Genomic DNA, 22,675 nt, shown 5'->3' on the forward strand with positions numbered 1-22,675 from the left:
CATCATCGCTTCTCAGCAGTATCAAACATGTTATTTCGGAAACAGTTTTCCATTGATCCTTTAACTTGTCATTTGGAACAGACAGTAGTTGACGGAATAATGAAAAAAAAAAAAAAAAAGTTATGTAGAAAGAAAGTTCTGTTAACATTTAATTCAACAGAGAAAGAAACGCAGATATCGTAAAATATTTTACAAAACATTATTGAATATGTAGTTTTTATAATAGTTAAGGTCATAATGAAAGGAAAATTGTTATATTTGGATGAACAGAAGGAACGTAGATATTGTAAAATCTTTTTTTTTAACTTTTTTTTTTGGCGCGGTGGCTCAGTGGTAGAGAGTTCACTTCCGGTGCTTGGGTTCCCTGGTTTGATACTAACTCGCGCCGTGTGGACTTTGTGGTGGACAAACGCCGTGCTGGTGGGTTTTCTCGGAGTTCTTCCGTTTCCTCCCACTTTCTTCATTCCACCTTTTCACTCATCTCTCATCATCACCGTCCCCTTTAGCCTAACCGGCATAAACGTGGGACGTAAAACTTAAAGATTTCATTTCATTTCAAATCTTTTTTTAAAATATTCTTTTATTCGAGGTTTCTTCATAGTTTGTTACTAACATACTTACTAACATGTCCTAATTTTAAAGTCTTAACAAACTAATATATGTTGCTAGTAAAATAGTTTAAATTGATCAAGCCCCTGGTGCGATAAAAATATTTCATGTCAAACTCCCCTCCCCCTTCATTACAAAATCCTGACTAAACGAATCAATATATGTTACCAGTAAAATAGTTTAGAATAATCGAACTCTGGTGTGATAACTACAGTACTTCATGTCTCGGACCCTCCCTATTACGAAATCCTGGCTACGTGCCTGATCCAGTCCATAGTCTTAAGGAAAGTGAACATCATTCCACATTTATTATTATTATTAATAAGTCATTAAATTCATATTATTTCATATTTTTTAAGTAAAAAATATTATTTTCTGAATTTTGCTTATTTAGTCAAAAATATTGTATTATTTTAGGAAATAAGAGTATATTTTGTAGTTTTCAGTGGGTTTTAGTTAATTTCCAATGGAATTTCGATGTAGGAAGTCTTCTTAAGAAAACCTCAAAATTTTATTTCATAATTTCTTCAAAATTCTTAACTTTAGAAATTCAGCCATAATGTCTTCTTGATCCATCTATTTGTTTCGGTGAAAATTGTCTCCTATTGGATCTTTAGCAATCACAGCTTCGTTTCAGGATTTGCAGCATCTTTGATGTTTAGAGAAAATCTCGTCCTATAGTTACGTCATCAATAATAGCCAATTAGGGATCTTATTCTCATTATCTTTTGTCTTTTACCTGAAGCGGCGTTATGAGTTAGACGTAAAGGTATTCTTGTCTATAAAAAAGTAAGAAAAGGTGAAAATTTGAAGAGCGGCAGCAAGTTAAAGTGATATTTTGGACTTTCTCATCATAAAAACATCGGCGTAGTGCAGTGAGAAAGTTGACATGCTCAATGGATATTGGATTTAGAGGTGTAAGCAAGTTTCTTCACGTCAGACGAAAGTGGTTGGGGGGTCAGCCATCTTACCGATTTCAGAAGTGTATGGCTATGTAGTCCTGGCCATAGAAAAGTTTGTTTTTTGTAAACACCGACAGAAGCTCTCAATCCCCGAGAGCTGGTGTGAAATTATTTTTCATGGTCCAAACAACCACTGGATAAGAGGTAAAAGTTTCTTCAAAAATTTTCTTCAGGAAGACTGACCAAGTAAGTGTGGTAATGTTAACATTTCTTCGGAAAATATTCAGTTCGGTATCTAACCTTCAAAATTGTTAATCTGGTTCAAAGAGAATTTCTTGTACCTTCATAAAGGGATTTTCACGATCTAAGTATCCACTTTCTGGTGGTTGATTTGTGGCATTGCCAAATTTTCATTGGAAGGAATGTTTATCATCGTCGCTCAAAGTAATCCATTTAGGTGTTAAGTACGGGATATGTTTTCCTTTCCAAGGAATTTTTAAATTAAAGGCATTACCTCTTGATTGTCACCTCTTATTAACTTTCGAATATATAAGTATTTGATACAACTTGACAGTAGTTTTAATTTTCCGAGCCTAAAGGAAATTTTGCGATTAATAATATTGTAATATTTGTGTGAGTAGAGATAATGACAGTCCGGGATTCTAGTCCTTCACCTGGTTTATTTTACAAAATATTACAAAATAGTCTTCGTGTCTACAAAGTCAATATCTAAAATCTACAAACTGAATATCTTAAATCTTCCTTATGACCAGAGGTGAAGAAAGGAAATGTTTCATACGAGAACCTCTTTAGCTTATAACAGCCTCCAGGGCGTTTTGCAGCGACTTCAGGATACGGTACTTTTGGTAACCTCCTTCGTTCATGGCAGCCTCCAGAGGCTTTGCGTTGTGGGTAGGAATCCCCTTTGCTCAAGGTAGCCTCCGGGGATCAGTGTTGCCAATTTGGGGGAAAAGTCGCTAAATCTAGGGGATTCGCCTTCCAAGATAGCGACAAAAAATAATTTTTCCGATTAGCGACTTTTTTGGTGATTTTGGAATGATACTTTGGCGACTTACTTACAAATCTAGCGACTTTTGTGCTGCGAAAAACTTGTCCTAAAATAAGTAGGTCTACTATTAGCTTTTATCAGTTCAGATCTATGTTTATTTTCCTTTTGCTTATTTGAATCAGTGCACTTGTTGACGAGCTGGGAAAGTACATAGCATTTATATCTATTTTTCCGCTTTGATTGCTGTTTTCTCTTACCTTCTAACGGGGACGAACTCAAGCTTTTAATGTCCTTTAGTTTACACAGCTTCCGTACATTACCGATAGCAAACAGATAATCTGTAAAGCGTGAGTAGACCTTTTAGACCGAAATTTTTCTAGGCCTTTAATTTTGCTCGCTTTTCTGAACTCATTTTTGATTTTATTGAAGCAAAATTGATCATAAAGTTAAAAATATATAAAAGTGAAATCATTGTTAGTTTTATATGAGTCTTTGAGTCTTTCATATACGTTCTTGTAGCGTAGATAGTACTATATATGAAAGAGGCAAAATTCCACGAAATTTTTTTTAGCGACTTTTTACCCAAAATTGGAGTGATTTCATCTCCAATTTAGCGACTTTTTGTACCAACTTGTTGGCAACACTGCCAGGGATATTAGGCAACGTAATACTCTTTTGTCCGGGGCAACATCAGGAGCAGGTTTAGGTTAAGCTATCAGTGGTCAACTGATGCCTCCGTCTTCTTTGGGTCCACTTTTATAGGCCATTTCTGGGTGGCTCTTCCCCTTAGGTACCCGTCGTGCTTTTACAAAAAAGTCAGTAAAATTAAATAAAAATAAAAAAATAAAATAACTGAATGAATGATGATATTGTATTTCTGTATGATGTTCACTTTCCTTAAGACTATGGTTGCGTGAATGTGTCACTGATTGCTGAACGCGAACCCACCGGGCCCAGACGGGCAAGCTGTCAACACTCACTGACCCATCCACTACACCAATCATCTCCGGAAAGTAGAACTCAAATCGTCCCAAAATGTGAAGATTTCTAAGCCTCCCTCATTCTCACTCGCAGTCCAGTATCCCGATCCGCAGGTCATAGCCTGTATCCCATCAAGAGATAAGGTTACAAACCACAACCCGACAGAACAAGACACTGACCCAAGAGTGAAACTGACGGTGAATGCTTCGAAAATCTAAATGTTTGTGTTTACTAACCCAGATAAAAATAAAAAAAATCTCGAATCGAATCTAAATCGCGCAACGGGATGAAATTTCGAAAATAAACTAAATGCCAAAGTGAATTTTGTGATCTTATTAACGAAGTGAAATTTTCTGGCAGGTCTGTGATTCCAACCCCGGTCACACTAAGTGAAATCAATTCTGTACACTTTCAAGACGCTATGATTTACTTTCGTTACACTGTTCACGTACTGCTTTAAACACTCTACTTTCTGAGTACCAACAATACTATTGAAGTTACTTTACTACATCGTTTTAAAATAATTAGCTTTGCACTGGACAATGAAAGATTTTGTTTCGACTCGCACGCTTTATTTACACTAACTTTCTGTATGATAAGAGATAACAGGAGAATACATTAAAAAAAAAAAAGTCGTAAAGGTTGGAAATTGAGGGAAATTCTTGACATAGCTGAATGGGTAAGTCTATCATTGCATTACATACTCTCTTCACATATCATGAAAAATTCTACATACGTTTGGTTTAGTCAAAAAAAAAAAAAAAAAAACATTTTGAAAATAAGGACATTTACTACAAAATCACGTAACCCTTGCACTACACATGTGCTACTCATTACGGCTGTACGCTACATATTTTACTTTCTTTTCTTAGTATTTTCTTTTAGATACCGTTGTGAAAGTAGGGTCAGCGCGGAGGATTTATACCAACAAGGTGACCTCCCTTGTATGAGCTCAGACCTCATCCACTTTGATTCCACAACAAAACATTTTCTTTTGAGACAATACATACACTAAATAAATCTACATGAAAAGAAAGTACACTTAACCTAGTCCCTAGCCTAACTATCTAACTAACTTAACCTAAAACATATAAAAAATCACTTTATTCAACAGATTAATAATATAGCACACACCCTGCCATTCTACCGAGGACGTATGGGACGTCGACCATTCAGCTTTAATTTTTTATATTGAAAAAAAAGTCTTAAACTATGTGCTTAAAATTTCGAATTTCTGGTTTCTGGTGAAAGGAATTCAAAATACATAACGAACGTGTCACCGTTGACGAGCATCTCCCATTGCCGATAGTTGTATAAGCACCCTTGTTATCAATGTGAGCCGAAACTTTGTATACATTTTGTCTCATCATATTCAAACTAAAGTGAAGGTAAGCACAAACCAGAGAATGGATTTAATTTTGTAATATAGCAGTACGGAAAAATAATAAATATAAAAAAGAATATACGAGATTACATATTCAAAATATAATTTTGGGGTGAAATGTATGTACTCGAGAGTACACACATTTCTTGGACTGTTGGTAACAAACATCCACACTGAAACTCTAAAAGAACAATTCCCCCCCCCCCATTGAACGAGTGGTTTATGTTACATCGCTAAGTTTGTATATTGTATAACTTAGGGAAAACTACGCAGCGTTTAGCACATTATATACCGTATCACAACACTAGATATAAACATTTTCCAATCCGAAAGAGGTTAGAAATTTAGTAGGTTAGTGTGGCCGAAAACAACAACTTGGATTTTCTCTGCTTACACACTTATTTGTTTATTCCCTCCATGGAAAATAGAATACTAGTTACTCTCCTACCTTATCAGTCCGGGTTGGATATTTTTGAAGAAATAACTTACACCACCGCTATAACTGAGCGGTTTCTCGGTGTTTAGAAAAAAGTATGGGAATCCTACTTCGAATCCGGGCGACTGAGCTGCACCACCAAGATGGCTTACGTCAACCACTCACACCCTGACGTATGAGTCTTGCTCTCACAACTGTAGCTTCATCGTCCATTGAGCAAAGCAAAACACTCTTTGTATACATAGACTGTCCAAAACATCGAAGGTGTCAATTATTTTGTGTCGTAACCTTTAAATACTTCTATTTAAACCAAGTTTTTTTATGGACGGAGATGATCGTACGTCCATCACTTAACACCGCTTCTGGTAAAAGACAAAGACAATGGGAAGAAGATCCCTAATTGGAGGTTCATTGTGACGTAACTATACGATGATAGGTGTATATCTCAAGATCAAAGGAGCCAAAAAATCTCAACCACACTGTGATTGCGGAAGATCCAATCACAGATCATTTAGATTAAACAAAGGGATGCTTCAAGAAGCTACTATGGCTGACTTTACAAATGAAAATTTTTAAAGAAGACTTTTGAAATAAAAAATTGTGAATTCTTTTGAAGATCCCCTAAGCCAAAATATGAATGAAAATTGATTGGAAAGGATTAAAAACGACCAGAAATTACCTTATTTCCTAAAATAATATTATATTTTAACTAAATATACAAATAATTATTCAATGTAAATATATTACCATATATTTCTCTCTAAATATACTAAAATCATTAGTTCAAGGAGCTTAACGCAAATTTTGCGACCTACTTCAAATCGAGTCATCGATCAATTATATATTAAAAATAATATTTTAATAAATATTAAATTCATATATACACTGGTTGCCCAAAACTTCCGGGCCATGTTACATTATACGATGTATAAGGTAACATCCTCCGGGAGCTTCGGAAAAAAAATCTAACTTAGAAGTTCTAAGTTAAGCTCCTTTTTTTTTTCTTTCTAACCTAACATTTTAGTCATAAAATACTCTAATGCAATGCAATCAATATAAGGAATGTTTTGAAAATTTTTCAAAGACCTTAATCCTAACAAAGAATTTTATAACTACATTATATGAAAAAGGAAAATTTGGACACAAAACTAGACACAAAACAAACAAGAATTACCTTAATCTAAATTTAACCTACGATTCTCTTTCTTTTTTTTTCTCGACTATGTTTTGTTTCTGTTCAAGGAATCCATATCGCAGTCCTCAATCTCCCTTAGTGAGAGCAGCGACATGCATTCTCTGAACTATTCCTATTCACTTCCGGTGGCTGCGTCATCGGCGGCATGAACATCGTATACGGCGGAGGCCAACCAGTGGACATAGCCATGTTCACCGCTGGGGAAGGAGTGGATGTGGGAGTTGCCACTCCTCCTCCAGGAGGCAAATTCGGCATGTATCCCTGATAGGCTTGCGCTCCCGGTATGTGGTTCGAACTCGGCGCGCACTGTTGGGATGCACCTCGATGACATCCAAAGTTCATTCCTCCCGATTGGTAGTTAGGGTTGGAAACATATGGAGCATTCTGGTTTCCGTTCCCCCAGTTTTGCCTTTGGTTGTTGAACCAGGGTCTTCTGGCCTGAAAATTTCTTCTTCGACCTCGGTTCCCCAAGAATCGATTGCCATTTCCATTTCCCTTGGCATCACCATTCTTCTTTCCTTCGTCCTCCTCCGTCTGCGACGAAGTGTCTTTAGTCTGTTGTGACTTCCCGTTCTTTTCTGTCTTTTTCCCTATCTTGGCCTGCCGAATATGTAGACGCTTGAATTTCTTATCTGTCACTGGTTCCACAGGTTCCGGATGACCTTCTATTTCGGCTATCTTAACAATCAGATGCTGGATATTCTTGGGCTCCACGGCTCGCAACAACTTAGCATCTCCAGCCGGCAGACAATCTAGGACAATCTCAATGAGTTCTGTCTCATCTGGATGTTGTGCCACAGCATAGTATTCGGCTATGACCTTCCAGGCAAAGTCAGTTAGCCGGTTATACTTGGACCGGTCAAACTTCATCCCTTGGATGAATTTCTTCTGCAGGCGTTCCATTCTGGCCGAGAAGTAGTGCTCCTTAAATAGACGCACAAAGTCCGCATAGCTGTTGATGTCTTTGCAGACCGTTTGGTACCAAGTCTTGGCCCCAGCCGACAAACAACACGGCACCAAAACCATGCGTTCGTATTCCGACGCAGAGATTATCTTAAACGCCTGTTCTAAGTTTTCTAGAAAAGACCTGGCCAAACCATATTCTCCTGCGAAGTTTGGTAAGTGATTTAGCTCCGACAGCCTTAAATTTAACGCTCTATTCCCAGAACATCCCTCATATCTGCCGGGATTCAGGGGAGAGTTGCAGCCAATCACAGGGCTCTTTGCATTATTATAATTTTGTCCAAAATTCGAGTAAGAGGTATAATTTGGTCCAAAAGGTAAGTTGCTTGGCATCGATACCACTGTGTGACTACATACTCCCTCCGGAATTCCAACAAACGAAGGAGTCCTATCTGCAACAGTACTGGACACTACATGACTTAAGCTACATACATTGGAAGTCGAGACCGAAGCCTGAGACCACGTCAATAATGGATTTAAAGCCCTAGAGGCAACCTGACCACTCATGATATCCCAACAGGCGGGACTGGAATTGTTCGTGACCAACGAATGTGAATTTAAGTCAAACGGCCAGACATTCTTAGTGTGAACTCTGGTCGGCTGACAGACAGAGACGGTCACCGTTGGGACAGTACGAGTCTCCCCAACCGAAGAGATTCGTACATCCACTCGGGTGTCAGAGTCTGTTCCGTCAGAGTCAACCCCTTCACAACCAACAAAGTCACGTGACCGCTTGCGACCGATACGACCTGGTTTACTTTGCTCCCGATCCTTCACCAAAGTTTGGATCTTAGCCTCGAGTACGTCATAAGATTTCTGGGTGCTCGACTCGAGATGCGATAGTTCTTTAGCGAGCTGATCACACCTTCGATTTTGCTTTTCTACTGACAACCGGAGATTCTCCTCGACGGTGTCTACCCGCGTTGCTATCGTATCCTGAAATTCCCCCACCGAAGTGTACAACTCGCGAACTTAGTTACGGAGGTCCGATACGTCCTTGTTTACATTTTCGACTTTTTCGTTTACAATCTGCATCATTTGTGATTTCAAAGTATCGAATTTTTCATGAATAATTTGGAAATTACTTTTACACATATCGAATTTTTGGTTCATGACACAATCAACCTTTTCAAATTTTTGATCCAAAGTTAAAGTTAAGGTTTGACTAAAACGTTCTAGCATAGTCGCGAGGTCTACTACGGGTGCAGTTGAACCTGCAGTTCCGGTACTATCTCCAGCATCGTGCAAACTTTTCTCTCCAGTGACGTGCGTCGTGGTGTCCCGTTCCTTTCCACTTTCCTGTGATTTTGGTAGCGATCGCACAGTCAGCTGTTTGGCCACACACGTTTTACAAAACCAGGGCTCACTACACTTATTTAATTCTTCTCCCTGTTCATCGGTTATACTATAGCACTGTGCATGCACCCATCCAGAGCAACCGTCACAATAAACACTAAAGGCCTGTATTTCTTCACTACAACATACATATTCATCCGGGCTACGGGATTCAGTACTTGACCTGCTACCAGCAGACATCTCCATTTCATATAAAATTGTTTTCCCCAAATTACACATATACAAACTCAAGAGTGACTACACATCGTTCAAGGAGTCGTTTGTCATAACAGTCCCCATTACATTACACTGCTCTTTCAATATGATTCACTTAGCACTCACGAAAGGTTGAAATAACAGATCCTGGCTGTGGAACGCCAATTTTACAACAACAACAACAACAACAAAAAAAAAAAAAGTCATATAAAATAAAAATGTAAAATAAAAATAATATAGAATCGAATCTAAATCGCGCAACGGGATGAAATTTCGAAAATAAACTAAATGCCAAAGTGAATTTTGTGATCTTATTAACGAAGTGAAATTTTCTGGCAGGTCTGTGATTCCAACCCCGGTCACACTAAGTGAAATCAATTCTGTACACTTTCAAGACGCTATGATTTACTTTCGTTACACTGTTCACGTACTGCTTTAAACACTCTACTTTCTGAGTACCAACAATACTATTGAAGTTACTTTACTACATCGTTTTAAAATAATTAGCTTTGCACTGGACAATGAAAGATTTTGTTTCGACTCGCACGCTTTATTTACACTAACTTTCTGTATGATAAGAGATAACAGGAGAATACATTAAAAAAAAAAAAAGTCGTAAAGGTTGGAAATTGAGGGAAATTCTTGACATAGCTGAATGGGTAAGTCTATCATTGCATTACATACTCTCTTCACATATCATGAACAATTCTACATACGTTTGGTTTAGTCAAAAAAAAAAAAAAAAAAAAAAAAAAACATTTTGAAAATAAGGACATTTACTACAAAATCACGTAACCCTTGCACTACACATGTGCTACTCATTACGGCTGTACGCTACATATTTTACTTTCTTTTCTTAGTATTTTCTTTTAGATACCGTTGTGAAAGTAGGGTCAGCGCGGAGGATTTATACCAACAAGGTGACCTCCCTTGTATGAGCTCAGACCTCATCCACTTTGATTCCACAACAAAACATTTTCTTTTGAGACAATACATACACTAAATAAATCTACATGAAAAGAAAGTACACTTAACCTAGTCCCTAGCCTAACTATCTAACTAACTTAACCTAAAACATAAAAAATCACTTTATTCAACAGATTAATAATATAGCACACACCCTGCCATTCTACCGAGGACGTATGGGACGTCGACCATTCAGCTTTAATTTTTTATATTGAAAAAAAAAGTCTTAAACTATGTGCTTAAAATTTCGAATTTCTGGTTTCTGGTGAAAGGAATTCAAAATACATAACGAACGTGTCATCGTTGACGAGCATCTCCCATTGCCGATAGTTGTATAAGCACCCTTGTTATCAATGTGAGCCGAAACTTTGTATACATTTTGTCTCATCATATTCAAACTAAAGTGAAGGTAAGCACAAACCAGAGAATGGATTTAATTTTGTAATATAGCAGTACGGAAAAATAATAAATATAAAAAAGAATATACGAGATTACATATTCAAAATATAATTTTGGGGTGAAATGTATGTACTCGAGAGTACACACATTTCTTGGACTGTTGGTAACAAACATCCACACTGAAACTCTAAAAGAACAATTTCCCCCCCCCCCCCATTGAACGAGTGGTTTATGTCACATCGCTAAGTTTGTATATTGTATAACTTAGGGAAAACTACGCAGCGTTTAGCACATTATATACCGTATCACAACACTAGATATAAACATTTTCCAATCCGAAAGAGGTTAGAAATTTAGTAGGTTAGTGTGGCCGAAAACAACAACTTGGATTTTCTCTGCTTACACACTTATTTGTTTATTCCCTCCATGGAAAATAGAATACTAGGAGAACCCGAGAAACCCCCCCCCCCACACACAGTGTTTGTTCACTGCAAAGAACACTTGGTGCGAGCTGGGATTGAACCAAGGACCCCATTCATAACAGGTGAGCGCTCTACCACTGAGCCACCATGACTTCTCCCCTTCTAATAGGTTTCAGACTTAACCCTAATATTAATGACATTATCTCTGTAACAGTTCTTATTTTTCTGTGAAAATTTCTTGTACAGTTTTATTTATCTCGATAAGTAAGAATAGTTTCATTTCAGCAGAGCTAGAGGGAGATCTGTAAGGCCCAAGTCCGCTCCTCTTCGACCCACACATCTCAAGCTTCGTCCGGCACATCTCAGTAAAGGGACCATGTTTCTAGCATTGGAAAATGTAAAAACGAATTTATATTAGAACTTTATACAATTTGAACTATACCTTAATCCTTAACGCACAATAACCACGAATGAAATTAGGCAAATTTATCTCCTGATATCACAAATGTACCCGAATAACGAAAGATTATACATCTGACGTAGCCTCAAATGGTAATGTACGAAGTTTGGTGGTTAACACATAGCAGAACCTAAATAAAGCCAATAGACATTAAATACGTGTATGAGTAACACTAACACTTTTACGGTTCTCTATTTTTTTTTTCACGTTAAGCATTTACGTCATAGTAACAAACTGTAGTATGCTGTTTAAAAGAATATATAGTATGCTGAATTATTTAAAAGGTATTTGCTTTTTTGGCCCATGCGTACGTATCTGCTTGAATGTTTTTGCGGACGTATCTTGGAAATTTACATAAATTTATTTTGCTCAAAATGATTTAAGAGCAACAATTATATAACATTATGAGCTTCTAAAGAAAATCAATTGTTCAAAGGAAAGACAGACACAACAAACAATAGTTTTTATTAAGTTAAATAAAACGATATGCATGAATGAAGAAGCTCGTGCGTATAAAAAATAAAAGGGAGAAAGACGAAAAAACAATTTGTAAACCTAAAAAGTAATGCTGTGCGAAAATCTTTCCCTTTATTGAGTGAAAACTGATACTTACATATACCCTTATTTAGGGGTAAAGGAAAGGTAACGAGACGCATGACGTCACGTCAGCCTCCGTGCCTATCTTTGCCCATTGTAATTTTTTACTCTGAGAAAAATGATTGGGTTGAAACGTGATCACGCGGCGCGGTTAAAAAGTCTGAAACCAAACTGGATTGTTTGGGAAGGAGAGCTGGTCACTTGCAACCCAGCTGTATTAACCGTTGGGTCAACAACATGACTATATGTCACTGTAGAATATTTTAAATCAACTCCTGGGTTATACCCGATTAACGGAAAGTGTCATGATGCGCGAAACGCATAGCCTAAGGAAGCTGACTTACGTGGACAATTTAGTATTGCAAAAATTACAACACATGTTTGTTATTTACTGTCTAATTAGTCAAAATTATACAGAGGTATATCTTGACAGAGCATTATTACAATAGTAGCGTTAGCTTCGGCCCAAGCGGAAGGCTACAGATGAAGAAAATAGCACCGAAATGAAAAAAAGAAACATTGCATCCAAGCCACAATGCATGAATAGCAGTGCTGCCATCTGTTTTCCTTATCTGTTATTCTTATGTCCTAGCACATAAGAACAACAGATAGCACAACTATTACTCGTGCAACTGTTGTCAGACTATAAACAAGTTTAAAAAAATGCTATTGGTTACCAATTACAAAACATAGAGCTTGTTCGTTACTTGACATAAATGCCAAATATACTATGTAAAGCTTTACTCATACTAAACAATAAAAACCAATGCAAATACCCACAGTCAGTACATAGTTATTTTTGATATGCTCGGAAGGCGATATCCTTGGTGTTGAATTAAAACCCAAGTAACACGCTAAAGTGGTAGTCATTTTGAGTTTTTTCGCTGTGTAGTGTCGGATAACCTTTGTAACCAACTAACGATTTAACATTAACCACACGTTGGGTTAAATCCCGTAAGGGTCAATGTGACCTTGACTTTTTTAATCAATTAATTATTTCCCATGTTTTAACTCCATCGTGGTCAATATTACCTCATTATTGGGTTATTTACACTATGTCCGGTCATTTCTTACCCCACGCTTGTTCATTTTTCACTACACGTTTGGTCAAACCCATAATCAGGTTAATGGAATTTACACTTTGTTGAGTCATATTGTACACCAATTTATTATTGGGTTAAACGTATTAACCGGTTATGCGATTTCACACCAATTGGGTCGTTGGGTTAGACTCCCACATTTAACTACACGTTCGGTTAAACTTATTTCAACCCAATTTAACTAAACGCTTTGACCCTATTTAGGTCGGATCAGTTTGAACCACCTGGTTGGGTAAAAAAGAAAAGAACCAATAGGATCAATTTTAACCCAATCATTTTTCTCAGTTAGGAAGCGGGTGGCGCCATAGATATTTTTGGAAGTAGGGGAAGGGCGTCTCCCTTCACTTTTACCTGTGCCCTTGTTCAGTTTTTCGTTATGATGTTAGCAAGACGACAGTACATGTACGGTTAATGAGATATAGCCTAAAATTAACTCTTAAATATATAACTTCAGTTTAATTAAAATATTGTTCAAATATAAAAGACACTATAACATCGATAGATGGCATCGAAATGGACAAAGTAAAGTAGTTGAAGGTAGGGGTAAAAGTGGATCTGAAAAAGTAGGGTGATGGTAGGTTTGCGGCATGACCTAGTTCCCCTGCCTATCTTTACCTATTGTAATTTTTAGAAACTGGGGGAACGCAGTAGTACATATTTTTAGGCGGGGAGATGGCTTCCCCCGCGTTTCGTCTCACGTTTACCCCTGGTTGAGGGTAAATTCTCAAGTGAAGATCTGGAGAAAATCAAAAAAAAAAAAACTAATTTGATGTCGGTTTCTATTTTTTACTAGAAGAAAGTTTTATTTATTACTAGCAGAATGTTGTTTATCTTTTTCCTAACTATAACACACATACTCGTTATGCACATTCTACTTGTGACACCTGAATAGCGCTTTTGAATGTTTGATAATTTTTTCAAGATTTTAAATTGTGTGAAGTTTTCTTTCTGTCTTGTAGGGTAGAGTTTATAGATGGTACACGAGAGTTTGGACTTTCCCATTACCTTTTCATTATAAAAGTTCTCTCTTGAACACAATATATTACAAATAAAATGTAAGTTCCTCTAATTGTGTTGGAGTTTTGTTGGTGAAGTCAAAGAAACCATGCATCTAGAGTGCGTTTCCACTTTACATGAATCTTGTAGCTGTCATTTAAAAAAATCTTGAAACCTCCTAATATTTCTCCATGTAAGCATAGTCTTCAAAGGGACGTACATCTTTTTTTCATCTTGCAAGGAGTTGAACCATGTGCAACTTTCTGGGACGTCTTGTTTGCTACCTGCTATTGTCTTCTCGCTGACGAAAAAATGCTTTGCCGCTTCCGAAACAAAGGAATCTTTTGGATAGGGAGGGAAAGCGCGCCAAAACACACGTTTTTAATGAGAAGGTTCACTATTTGTCCACTAGAGTGCAGTGCTGTATGGGTGAAGATATCTTTCTTGCTTTCAGAAAGTTGTAATGTGTAAAGAGTAAATAGAAAGATCGGGTTGCAAGATTCCTTTTTATGACAGCTACAAGATTCATGTAAAATGGAAACCTACCTTTAGAGTGTGGAGGATAGGTGCCTCTCAATGACCGGGAGTCTTAGAGAATTTGTAATTAGGTTCCTCTCAATGACCAAGTGTCTTAGAGAGAAAGTAAGGAGCTCTAAGACCATGCGTCTTAGAACGTATAAGAAGTGCAGCTCTCTATGAGCAGACGTCTTAGAGAGTTGGTGGTTTGATCAACTGGGTGACATTGATGTCTTCTGTGGTATGCATGTCTTCTTTTATCCTAAAATGTCGGATCTTCGTTGATCTCCGTCACTTGCCGACCGTTAGCAATCGTGGACGACGTCTTCTTTGTGGATGCCGTCTAAGGAGTGTTAACATCAAGCAAGTGGTGTAAAAACATACGGTGTACGAACACGTGGAACCTTACAATATATAAAGATTATATTTAATCTACTGAAGTTGACATGATTTCCTAATTAAAAAATGTCAATGTTTGTCAAAATTACGAAGATTGTTTTTTAACATCTTATTTATTAGAATAATTTATATGAATCCCAAATTTATTCTACAAACACAATTTTTACACTGTAGTCATTTCTTTCTTTCTTTTTCTTTATTTTTTTTGAAATATTCATACTAAAACATTTCATTTTGTCTTTCGTCAGAAGTATGATAGCATGCAACCTGCTAATAAGTCTTATTTTAAAACATGAAATTTGCTAGACACCTTACTTGCCTGCAAGAAAGAAAAACAAAAGCAAATAAAATCTAAAATTTACGAAAAATTCCGTCAGTTTAATTAAGTGTTTTCCTTTCTTAAGTTAATTATTTTAATACCAAGTCATAGGCAAATGAAATTACTAGTTATGTTGTTAAGATGTATTAGTAGCCTAAGATCGGAATTCTAACAATTTATATTTAAAAAATTAATGAGCCTTATGTAGAGTCGTTTTGACATATCATCGGTCTGACTACTGCAGGAAACATATGTTACTTGAACTTTTTAGTACGACATTAATTTGGCGTCAGAACGACTCTGCATAAGCCCAATGAATTTATATTTAACCTACTGAGAAAGGTAATTCTCGCTTTTAGTGGCCACCTAGCACAAGTCTGTTTTATACTTAGATTTTATGGTATAAGGGCCGCGGTGTCTCAGTGGTATATCGTTCACCTCTAGTGCATGGGGTCCCTAGTTCGACCCCAGCTTGCGCCAACTGAACATTGTGCCTGACAAACACTATGTGCGTAGGTTTACTCGGGGTTGTCCCACTTTCTTTTATCCAACTATTTCATTCATTTCTCATTATCATCGTCTCCTTTAGCCTAGCCGCCATAAACTTAGGACGTAAACCTTAATGATTTAATTTCATTTTTTATGGCGTAAGGCGCCACACTGTACTTGTACCCATAACGGGTAAACTACCTTAAAGTGAATCTGCACCTTAACACACACTCTGTTAAGACAGTAAAAGTAAAAATTCCTATAAAAAAGTGAATTATGATAGTAAATATTTATATTTGAACTGAAAAAATGAAATATTTTAGTTTTACGTACCACGCTAGGCTAAAGAAGACGGTGACGATGAGAAATGAATGAAATGGTGGAATGAAGAAAGTGGGAGGAAAAAGGAAAACCCCGAGAAAACGCACGCACACAGTGTTTGTCCACTACAAAGTTCACTTGGCGGGGGCTGGGATCGAACCCGGGACCCCAAGCACCAGAGGTGAACGCTCTAGTACTGAGCCACCGCGGCCCTATATTTAAACTGAGACTGCACGGAAATAACATCTGTAAAAGTAATATGCTGTATCATGATCTGTTATTAGATTTTGTTCCTGCAATATAAGGACAATAACTAATTCGAATATATCAACACATGCCTATACACAAGTTAAGGCAAAGGAAGAAAAAAAATAAGTGAAGAAAAACAAATAATGGCTTTTTCAAACATAGTTTTATAGCAATAATGGCTTTTTAAATATATTTTTATAAGTGTAAGAGAAGTAAAAGAAATGAAGAAAGGGCGAATCTGGAAATCTCTTCAGCTACAAAATAGTACAACCGTAGGTGGATCGGTTACTCCACCAACTGGAACTGAATCGGAAACAGTAAGTGAATCTGAACCTAAATTTAAACTCACAACAAATGAACCTGGACGAAAATCCACAAGAAGCAGCGACGAAGAGAAGAAAGAAGTTCCACCATCAAGTGACCAAGAGGGAGAAACAGTCTCTCTCGATTATCCAACAGACATTCTGAGTCACCAGGATCAACTTTCAGAAGAAAGTGAACGGTACAGTATAACAGACTACAGAGACGTGAAAGGTGCGCTCTCGTACGTAAAAGGATTTTTTCATCTCGTAAAAACTGCTTTTGATTTGGGAGTATTGTCTGTTCCACTAGCTTTTAGTTACACTGGTCTTTATGGAGGACTTCTACTTACTGTTGCAATATGTGTTGTAGGAGGATACACATGCTGGCAACTGATAAATTGTGCACACGAACTTTGTCGCAGATCAAGACAACCAGCTCTTCTGTATCCAGATGTCGCTGAATATTGTTTCCGACTGGGCCCTAAGAAATTGCAGAAATTTGCACGAATATCAAGATTTATCGTTAATGCTTTTATGCTTGTAAATATGTATGGTATATGTGCAGTTTATGTGGTATTTGCCGCACAGACTTTCAAAACAGTTATTGATTATCACACATATACCAATTACGACGTTCGCATCTACATGAATTTAATTATATTTTTCCTTATTTTTCCTAATTTGATAAGAAATCTCAACTATCTAGCTCCTTTCTCGACACTTGCCACGCTGTTACAGCTAATAGCTTTGGGAATTCTATACAGCTATTTCTTTACAGATTTACCTCCCATCCATGAAAGAGCATCCTTTATTGTGAGCAAAGAATCTATTCTAGCTTTTGGACTTATTGCGTTTGCTATTCATCCTATTTGTGGATTGAATGCGATAGAGGTTCAAATGCGAAAACCAGCTCAATTTAACGCCTTCCCATTCGGTGTAGTTCCTATGGCTATGTTTTTCATAACATTTTTAACATGTCCCACTGGATTTTTTGGCTTCTGGAAATACGAATTTCCGAAAGGAAGCATAACATCAAACTTACCACCAAATGAGCGCCTTGCACGTTCTACACAAATATTGTTTGCAATAGCAATACTTTTGACGCACTTGCTTTACTTCTATGTCCCCTTCAATATAACATGGAAAGGAATCAGAAAATGTAAGTTTATTAATGAAACTAATGAGCTGACTTATGAATATATTTTCCGTGCTTTATTAGTTGTCTTGACAAGTATACCAGGGTTAATCCTTCCTCGTGTGGGGCCCTTGCTTACCATAATTGGATCAGTTGTTTTATCAATATTAGGGTATGTGTTTCCACCTTTGTTTAATCTAGTAACTTTTTGGGACAGAAAGGAAAGTCTTTATTGGTATAAAATCTACTTGATTTCTAAAGATGTAGTTTTGATAGCTTTTGGATTACTTATATTCGTTGTAGCCACTTATGCTAGTATAGAGGACACTATTGTGACATATGCAAAATAAAATTTGATATTTTCCGATTGAAATCGTATTACTATATGCATTTTATTTATGTGCTATGGGAAAAATATAGGTTTTTGTGACGTAAGTGTATAACGTTACTTCTGTAACTATGTTATCATCATACCAACGTACAGAAGGTAATTCATTTCATAAATTATACTCTACCCCCCCCCCCGATAACCGCATCATTCAAGGCAGTAGCGTTATTTGCAGTCTTGTTGTGGGGAGAGGGAAAACTATCTGATATAAGAATTAGTAATCTAGTAACTCTCTTTTTCATCACTATTAGACCAGGGGCGTCTTTTCAGACGCCGCTTGAGGGAGGCAAGAGCACCACCAACATAAGATTTTCACGTTTTGTACTAGTAGTGTATATTAGTAGACAATCAATTATTGACCCCTCCTGCCCCACTAAATGACGCCCCTGTATTAGACTTCCAAACTATGCTATGTTTAAGTGCCGGATGTCTTATAGAACGACTTTGTCCGTCCGTTTGTTGACAAGTATCAGAGAAAAAACGGTAAAAGACATCCGGCTTTTTTTTTTTTTAAATAGAATCTGTCCTTGGGACGCTGAATCAATCTCTGCTAACTCACTATTCAAACCAGAAGTGGTTCAAATAGTAACTTCCTTAGATAACATTTATCGCGATAAAACAAAAATGGAAACATCGACATTTTTTTTTTTTTTTTTGCAAACGATTCAGTTTCAACATAACACAATCATGACTATCCACAATATTCGACCAAAACCGGAAGTGGTTCAATTTACTATTGCTTTCGGTTTCAATACCAGTTTCAACATTTATCACCATGCATGAAAATAGTAACAAATGACGAGAAGCAGTTTTTTTTTTTTTCAGCATCAGAGTGTACGTCTGATGATGATCTTGGCTAGAAGATCGAAACGTCACGTGTAAATGTGTTTTTATATTAAATAAGTGCAGTCTTGTTCAGCAGTGTGTTTATTTTCTGATTCGGGACATGTATAAAGGAATCAACGAATTTAAGAAAGGCTATCAACGACGTGCTTATATTAAAGAAAGCTGATGTAACAGTTCTCACTCATACTGATACCATTTTAAATAGATGGAAAGATTTCTTTGACGATTTGCTTAACACGCGGCCAAAAACTAATGTGCGTGGAGAAAGGGAGATACACACCGCAGAACCGTATATTCTAGAAAACCCAACCGAATAGAAGTAGAAACCGCTATAAAGAAATCAAAGAAACACAAATCTCCGGGTGTAGACGAAATTCCGGCTGAGTTAATTTTAGCTGGAGGCGAAAAATTGTGGAACAAAATACACAAACTCATTCTCCTTATCTGGAACAAGGAAGAATTGCCACAAGAGTGGAAAGAATCAATCATTGTTCGAAACCACAAGAAAGGCGACAAAAATGACTATAATAATTATCGAGGCATCTCTCTTCTGTCAACATCCTATAAAACCTTTCAAACATTCTATTAGCAAGATTGGCCCCATGCGGAGATGAAATTATTGGAGATTATCAGTGTGGATTTAGGCGAAATCGACCAAATATTTACCAACCGCCAAATACTCGAAAAGAAGTGGGAATACAGTAGCCCGATACATCAACTATTTATTGATTTTAGAAAAGCTTACAACTCGGTTAAGATAGAAACATTGTACAACGTTCTTACAGAATTTGGAATACCGAAAAAGCTAATTAAATCAATTAAGAAATGTTTCAATGAATCCCAAAGTAAAGTCCGTTTAGGAAAATTTTTGGCCACGAGCTTTCAAGTCGAGAATGGCCTAAAACAAGGAGATGCGTTGTCGCCATTATTTTTCAACTTTGTCCAGGAATACGCTATAAGGAAAATCAAAGATAGCAACCAGGGCATAGAGCTGAACGGTGTTCACCAGGTTATGGCATATGCTGATGATGTAAATTTAATAGGGGATGATAGGGGAACAATGGAAAGAAATGCTGAGGTCTTACTAATCGCTTGCAGGGACAAGGGTTTAGAAATAAATGCAGAGAAAACTAAATTCATGGAAGTGCGTCGGGACCGTAATACGGCAAATTATGAATGCGTTAAAATATTAAATAATACTTTTGCTAAAGTGGATACTTTCAAATATCTAGGATCAATATTAACAGACAGATTTTCTTCGAAAATCATATTCACGAAGAAATTAAATGTCGACTAGAAACAGGGAATTCGTTTTATTATTCAGTTCAAAATCTCTTTGTTGTCGCGAATTCTGTCGAGGAATTTGAAGCTTAATATATAAAAAACGATAATCATACCTGCTGTTCTATAAGGTTTCGAAACATGGCCGCTTACTCTGAGGGAAGAACATAGACTGAAAGTATTTGAGAACAAGATGCTCAGACGAATATTCGGACCCAAGAGGAACGAGAATGGGGAATGGCGAAAACTTTATAACGAGGAACTATGTAAATTATACGGCTTACCAAACATTGTTAGGTTAATCAAGTCTAGAAGGCTTAGGTGAGCAGGACATAGCCAGGATGGAAGAAAGTAGGAACGCTTTAAAAATGTTAGCGGTAAGACAAATCGGAAAACGACCATTAGGAAGACCTAGGCGCAGATGGGAAGACAATATTAAGATGTATCTCGCAAAAAATAGAAATACAAAGTAGAAACTGGATCCAGCTGGCTAAGGATAGAAGTCAGTGGAGAGCTTTTGTGAACGCGGCATTGAACCTCCGGGTTCCATAGGCTATTGAATTAGTTAGCTTACGAAGCATGAGCAGATGCCTAGGCTGATACTACAAATAGATAAAATGCGCATTTACTGAAAAGATAGGTTCTACTGACATTGGATAGTCAATATACTCTTCGTGTGCTAGGGCCTAGGGGGAGGAGGAGATAAGATTTCATATCAGGTTATGTCACGCACAGTCGCACGCTTTCATTTTCATTAAAAATGGAAAAGCCAAGAGAAACAAATTTCATCTCACTTTCCTTTCTGGCAGTGGGATACAAATCGTCACACTTATCTGCAAAAAGCACTTTTCAAATCGGATTATTGAGAGAGCCTCCAGTTTCAATGTTGGGGGGAACATGTCTCCCCATTTCCCCGGAATTTGTGCCCGTACCTACAACTGGGACAACTTTCCAGCATGAGGAGAGGGGCATATTCTCCTCTGGCATTTATTGCAGTTTGTACCCAAGTAGCGGAAGTGGAAGTAATACATATTGATGACAGTACTAAACGCACTACAGCAAGAAGTTCAGTTTAAAATACTACATAATACGATTCTTTTTAAAAAATGGAAAAGCCAAGATAAATCAATTTCATCTTACATTCCTTTGTGGCAGTTGGACACAAATCATCACACATATCCCAAAAATCACTTTTTAAGTCAGATTATTGGGAGGGACAGTCCCCCCAGGTCCAAGATTGGGGGGACATGTCCCCCTCGTCCCCTACGCGATTTACGCCAGTGATGTGCACCAGTGTGCGAAAGGGATAGTTCGATGATTGTACAAGTTACAGCTAAATTAGGGTTGCCATATTTTAAAACCAGAAAAGTGGGGGGGGGGGTTCTAAAACGTAAGTACTGATGTGAACTTGTGTGTTACAAATACTGACCTAGGATCTTTCGGTGTTTTTTTTTTTTTTAAGTTATTTCTTTGATGGCACTTCCAATGTACCTTTCGGCTGCAGGGAAGCAAACTGGACCCCACCTAATTTTCATGTATTTTGTAAACTAGACCACGAGGAATACAAATCCGAAGGTATTTTTACATTTCGAACTTCGGAACTCGAGATATTCGAACATAAAGTGATCACGGAATCAAAAAGAACCCCATTTGATTTTTATATATTTTGTAAACTAGACCAAAATGAGCAATAATCTGAAGGAATTTTGACATTCCGACTTCCCGAATTCGAGATACTAGAACTTATACAGTAGTTTTATATAGTATGTATAAAAGTAACGAAGAAAGCTCTGTTGCTTTTTGACCTATCATCTTAGAGCATCGATATGTCCCCTAAGATGTACCAGGAAGATCAAAAATAGTACCCATCAGTATCAACGACTTTCTGCCAACGTTCGGGATGGGAATGAATTCCTTCGCGGTAGAACTTGGTTTGCCGCGAAGCGAAGAAGGTATCAAGTGCATTTTGCACCTCTACTACGGAGTTGAACTGGAGTCCTCTAAGTTGAGTGTCCAAGGAATGGAACAGGTGATAATCAACATCCTGTCCAGAAATGGCTCCTTCCTCAGACGAGACAGCCAATAAACACAGGTATCTGCTGGCGTAGCCTTCTGGCCCGGTGTCAAATCATGTCGGACCCATAGGCCCAACTTGTAGTGCTTCCCAAGTTGATGAAGGTGCTGCCGAATGGTTTCTCCACTCACATTGAATTGTAGCCCCAGTTCCTCACATGTCTGTCCACTGTTCGCCTCAATTGCTACCTGAAGATCTTCATTTTGTACATGTGTTGATCTTCCGGCACTTGTTGCGTCTTTCGTGGGTGTTTCGTCTCCGTCCTTAAACTTGCTAAACCACCCTTGCACTGTCTGCGTAATCACGACACTCTTACGAAAGGCCTGAGATATCTTCCGCCCCGCTGCAGTAGCGTTTGACCCAAGTTTGAACTCTTACAGCATACA

The 22,675-nt window shown here is 37.5% G+C and overlaps 2 protein-coding genes across 4 annotated transcripts in view; one reads left to right on the forward strand and one right to left on the reverse strand.

Annotated features, from left to right (window-relative positions):
• Pkc53E (Protein C kinase 53E) overlaps positions 1 to 22,675 on the reverse strand; it is a 1,159,983-nt gene that overhangs the window by 203,465 nt on the left and 933,843 nt on the right. The window lies entirely within an intron of this gene.
• LOC145680529 (proton-coupled amino acid transporter-like protein acs) lies at positions 16,401 to 18,073 on the forward strand. Its single transcript, XM_081751143.1, has one exon. It carries the CDS (start codon positions 16,485 to 16,487, stop codon positions 18,048 to 18,050), a length of 1,566 nt encoding a protein of 521 aa, XP_081607269.1. The 5' UTR covers positions 16,401 to 16,484; the 3' UTR covers positions 18,051 to 18,073.

Source organism: Thermobia domestica, chromosome 3, assembly GCF_964235325.1.
Source record: "Thermobia domestica chromosome 3, izTheDome1.hap1.1, whole genome shotgun sequence".
Classification (NCBI taxonomy): domain Eukaryota; kingdom Metazoa; phylum Arthropoda; class Insecta; order Zygentoma; family Lepismatidae; genus Thermobia; species Thermobia domestica.

Excerpts from the sequence above, each read along its gene's own strand:
- LOC145680529 (XM_081751143.1), top strand. The coding sequence starts at position 16,485 with ATGAAGAAAGGGCGAATCTGGAAATCTCTTCAGCTACAAAATAGTACA.